Source organism: Buceros rhinoceros, unplaced genomic scaffold (genome assembly GCF_000710305.1).
Source record: "Buceros rhinoceros silvestris isolate BGI_N320 unplaced genomic scaffold, ASM71030v1 scaffold25725, whole genome shotgun sequence".
NCBI classification, from domain to species: Eukaryota; Metazoa; Chordata; class Aves; order Bucerotiformes; family Bucerotidae; genus Buceros; species Buceros rhinoceros.
Window position 1 is genome coordinate 3,569 of NW_010412652.1, and position 2,340 is coordinate 5,908.

A 2,340-nucleotide genomic window follows, 5' to 3' on the forward strand; every position below is an offset into this window, starting at 1 on the left:
TGCGGGAGCAGCTCTCCACCTCGGAGAACGCCCTGACAGGTAGAGCGGCCCGGGAGGGGGCTGGCGGGGGCGGGTGGCGCGGAGGATGCGGCTTAAAACCTTCCCTTTGTAGAAGGAACCAAATCCTGGTGCCTTTCTAACAAGGATGCTGCAGCCCCCCCTGAGAGTGCATCTAAAGGTACCGCTGGTGGCCCTCGTGTCTTGCTGGTTCCCGAATACGGTGCCCGGTGCCTGTGCTGGTGGCGAAGGGACTCGTGTCACAGCAGCATCTGGGCTTTTCCTTCTCTCTTCAGGCCGCATCCTGGATCTGAAGACGGGGACTGTCAAGAAGGAGGGGCAGCAGTCCATGAGGATGTGTATGGGCTCCCGAAGATCGTTCATCTGCCGCATGAGGTAACGGGGAGGCTCCTCGGGGGAATCTCGTCTGGGCCTGAAGCTGAACGTGCCTCCTGGTCCCTTCGAGCCTTCGTTTCAGCTTTTTTTGGCTCGTTCTGATGTAGACATGATCTGTCCTGGGCGAGCTTTCCACGCTGTGCTTGGGCGACTTCTTGAGGTTTGTCGTTGCCCTGTGCTAAGAGCTCTCGCCACTGGTGCTGGAGAAAATCCAGTTTCAAATAACTTGTTTTGGCCCGCTGTGTCCCCTCCCTCGGTAGCACGACAGCTTTTGGAGGTCCAGAGGTTCATCCCCGCCCGTAGCACACGTCCTCTTCCTCAGGATTGTCCCAAAAGTGAAGATAAAAGCCTTTTCCCTCGGGTTTGGTTCTGGTACAGGTGTGGCAACAGCTCGGTGGATCCCGTCTCTGTGAACCGCCTCAGCTTCATGAGGAATCGCTGCAGGTAAAGAGACAAGAGGAGCAGCAGCTGCGTCCGAGAGGGGGGACAGGCTGCGGTGAGGTGTGGAGGGGGGGCTGGTAGAGCTGGTGGAGGAGCTGGAGTACCGTGGTGGTGAGGAAGATGATCCCGAGGAAGATCAGTATCTCCTCACTGCAGGGTTGGATTTGAAGTCAGTGTGACACCACGTGTTCTCTGCGCCGGTGGTGCTGGTGTGTGTTGTCCCGTGTAATTTGGGACTGAGATAGAGCCCAGCCTATTCAGTCCTCCAGCCTCCTGCATTTACATCAAGTCTTCCTCATTTCTACCCTGCGGCCGTTCCGTGGCCCCTTTTTTAAAGCCCAGGTCGAGACCTCGGCTGCCCTCGCCCCGTCTGACCCTCAGCCCAGTCAGACCCTTTCTCTCTCCCCAAGGAACGGCTTAGGCGCGGCCAAGGATGGCGAGCCCCACTACGTCGTGGTGCACTGCACGGGGTACATCAAGGCCTGGCCCCCCGCAGGTAACGGCCTGGCCGAGGGGCTCCGTGGTGGCCGGGTGTCAGGGCATGGGGGCCGAGGTGGTCCGCGCTGTGACCCGGATGGGCCAGCAAAGGCTCTGCAGGAGCGTCTGTCCCCGTGGCTGTAAGCCTGGGCTGGGTGTTGTGGCTGCTGGCTCGGCTCTGAGGCTCCGGGCAGCAGAGACGCTGCAGAGGGTGAAAGGATCCTTTCACCGGCCGGTACGGCAGTGCGGGCTGGGAGAGACAGAGAGCTTTCACCTTCTGGGGGGAAAAGGGAGGGGGAGGCAGCGTAAGGGCCCAGATCCCGTGGTGGGAAGCAGTATTGAGTTACACGCGGGGAGAGGGTGCTGAAGGCAGAACCGCCTGATTCTCCTTCTGCGAGTAGCACTTCCCCAGTATGAACCTGGCTGGAATTTTTGTTCCCCTCTCAGGTGTGTCGCTGCCGGACGATGACCCGGACGCTGGCCAGGGCAGCAAGTTTTGCCTCGTGGCTATCGGCAGGCTCCAGGTGGGTGGCAGCTCCTCGCCCTGAAAGCCCGCAGAGTCAGACCTGTCTGAGGAGGTTCCTGATGGCCCCAAACTGGAGTGCCACGCGGGCTGCTGGGGGCAGAGCCGCTCTCGCAGGGCTCGGCGATGCCAGACCCGCCTTGCCTTGCAGGTCACGAGCTCGCCCAACTGCACCGACATGAACAACGTTTGTCAGCCGACAGAGTTCATCTCCCGCCACAACACCGAGGGCATCTTCACCTTCATAGATCACCGCTGCGTGGCCACCGTCGGCTACCAGCCGCAGGTGAGGACGGCGGCAGGTTTCGAGGCAAGAGCTGCTGGGCCTTGCAGGTCACGAGCTCGCCCAACTGCACCGACATGAACAACGTTTGTCAGCCGACAGAGTTCATCTCCCGCCACAACACCGAGGGCATCTTCACCTTCATAGATCACCGCTGCGTGGCCACCGTCGGCTACCAGCCGCAGGTGAGGACGGCGGCAGGTTTCGAGGCAAGAGCTGCTGG

General features: G+C 60.9%; 1 protein-coding gene across 1 annotated transcript in view; it reads left to right on the plus strand.

Annotated features, from left to right (window-relative positions):
- ARNT (aryl hydrocarbon receptor nuclear translocator) overlaps positions 1–2,340 on the plus strand; it is a gene marked incomplete at both ends in the record, with an annotated part of 7,465 nt that overhangs the window by 3,458 nt on the left and 1,667 nt on the right. The window contains 7 exons of the mRNA XM_010136484.1: positions 3–39; positions 113–178; positions 294–393; positions 772–837; positions 1,245–1,330; positions 1,759–1,835; positions 1,986–2,120. Coding sequence (XP_010134786.1) covers positions 3–39; positions 113–178; positions 294–393; positions 772–837; positions 1,245–1,330; positions 1,759–1,835; positions 1,986–2,120 — 567 coding nt within the window. The remainder of the gene's footprint in view (positions 1–2; positions 40–112; positions 179–293; positions 394–771; positions 838–1,244; positions 1,331–1,758; positions 1,836–1,985; positions 2,121–2,340) is intronic.